This window comes from Poecilia latipinna, unplaced genomic scaffold (assembly GCF_001443285.1).
Source record: "Poecilia latipinna isolate Pla-1442-1.1 unplaced genomic scaffold, P_latipinna-1.0 Scaffold2714, whole genome shotgun sequence".
In the NCBI taxonomy this organism is placed as follows: domain Eukaryota; kingdom Metazoa; phylum Chordata; class Actinopteri; order Cyprinodontiformes; family Poeciliidae; genus Poecilia; species Poecilia latipinna.
In genome coordinates this window covers 100691-102507 of record NW_015115330.1, presented here as the reverse complement: position 1 = coordinate 102507, position 1817 = coordinate 100691, and the positions used below count along the sequence as shown (strand labels likewise).

At 42.0% G+C, this 1817-nt stretch overlaps 1 protein-coding gene across 2 annotated transcripts in view; it reads right to left on the bottom strand.

Moving 5' to 3' along the window:
- siah2l (seven in absentia homolog 2 (Drosophila)-like) overlaps window positions 1-1817 on the bottom strand; it is a 12707-nt gene that overhangs the window by 5875 nt on the left and 5015 nt on the right. Inside the window, exon 3 of one of the 2 annotated variants that reach the window (XM_015021050.1) lies at window positions 9-92. The exons of the other annotated variant lie outside the window; for it this stretch is intronic. Within the exon in view, the coding sequence (XP_014876536.1) occupies window positions 9-92 (84 nt within the window). The remainder of the gene's footprint in view (window positions 1-8; window positions 93-1817) is intronic. 2 annotated transcript variants of the gene reach the window in all.

Sequence of the window (1817 nt, the reverse complement as noted above, 5' to 3'; positions counted from 1 at the left end):
ATGAAGTGGTGGCTGAAACACGACTGCATCATGACCCAGTCCACGGCGCCGGGCAGCGAGATGTCCGTCGCCAGGAACACGATGTCCTCGCCCTGCGGGGAGACAGCATGCTGACCTCTGACCTGCATCTCAGGCACAACCACACACACGCTCAGGGTGTGTGTGGTTGACACTGACCCTAGAAAACTTAATTATATTGATAATTATGGATCAGTTTTTTTTTTATTATCGGACATACAGCAGAACTGGTGATGTGACCTTTAACCTCTTGTCCAGTTTTTACTCATATAGCTGTGTTCGAATTCAGGGTCTGAATCCCTCGACGGACCGGTCTATGTAGGACGGGTCCTTCAAAGGCCGGGAATAAACTAAGACTGTAAGAAAAATATCTGTGGATTCGGACAGGTCTAGCCTTCACCAACTGTCCCTGCCCCCACCTCAGCGTAACTCATGTTGCCAAGCAACCGTGACAGCCTGAAGCAGAGAGCGGAGAAGAAAAAAAAAACAAAACAACAGAGCCGAAGTTTGTTTTTCAGTCATGTATTACTGATTTCTATATTATTCTTCACCTTTTATAATAATGATGTTCCATAGTAAAAAGGAAATCTCTGAACATTCTAAATTGTTCAAATGTGTACTGCAATTTTCTACAAGGAATACAAATTATTCATTTACAAATATAATACTCTCCACATCGCAGATAGGACATTACGGTTAAATAAAGCTATTATGTTTGAAGGCTTAACTTTAATTAAATCAAACAAACCGATGTACTCTGCTTTGAAATACTTTATAAACCAAACATTTTTCAACCAGACCTGTCTGAATAATATCGATGTTTAACTCCCACTCATTGGGAAAAGCTAGCAGGAGTTTTTATAACAATGTGCCAGGAGTTAGGCGTTTTCTCTCGGTGTACTGAACCTGGAGCGCCTGGCCAGCTGACAGCTGGCGAGGGCTGTTAATGCAGCTGTAGCAGACAGGTCCAAAAATGTCAGACCAATATTGCAATTAGGTGATGTATTAATGAACCGAGCAGATATTTGAGATTTACACACTTACATTCTCGCCTAAAAACGTTGTACCAAATCACGTTGTGTCATTTAAAGTGTTATATAGCTAAATAATTTGTTGCTATTCACCGTCATTGACGCTTTGCCTGAACACCCAGTTGGAGCCCGCTATGAATTATCCTTCAAATCTGGGGAAAAGAAGGACGCATTTGAAGGAATCTTTGAATTCGGACAGGCCTTGTCGCCACGCTATGACGTAATCGGCCTACAAATCCGTCCTTCCAAGGATGCAGACCCTGAATTCGGACACAGCTCATGTTTTGATTTCAAAGCAATTCTGAGGCAAAGTGGAGAAACCTCAAACTGCTGTTGCGCCATGCACACAGCAGGCTGTTGCTAGGCAACCAAAATTAGGGGGAATTTGAAACTGTCTGTTACCCTACAGGCTGTTGCTAGGGAACCAGAAAGTGAGAGTTAGTTGACCCAGGCTAAGCGTCTAAAGCCTACATCTCCCAGAATGCTGTACAGTTTGGGATCAGAGATAGTGAAAATACTGAACATTCATTCAGATGTTTTATCTATTGATCATATATGTTTTATCTATTGATCATATATTAATCACGTCTTTAAAGCGTTTGTTATTGATTTATAGTCCAATCAGAACCAGTCGTCTGGGTTCTGATCGGAACCATCACAACCAGTTCGTACAAAAACCTGGGAATGTTTGCAGTTTTTTCCCCTCCATGAACTCAGAAGTTTACATGCCTCTGGTCAGAATCAGGATATCTGAAGGGAGATATTGAT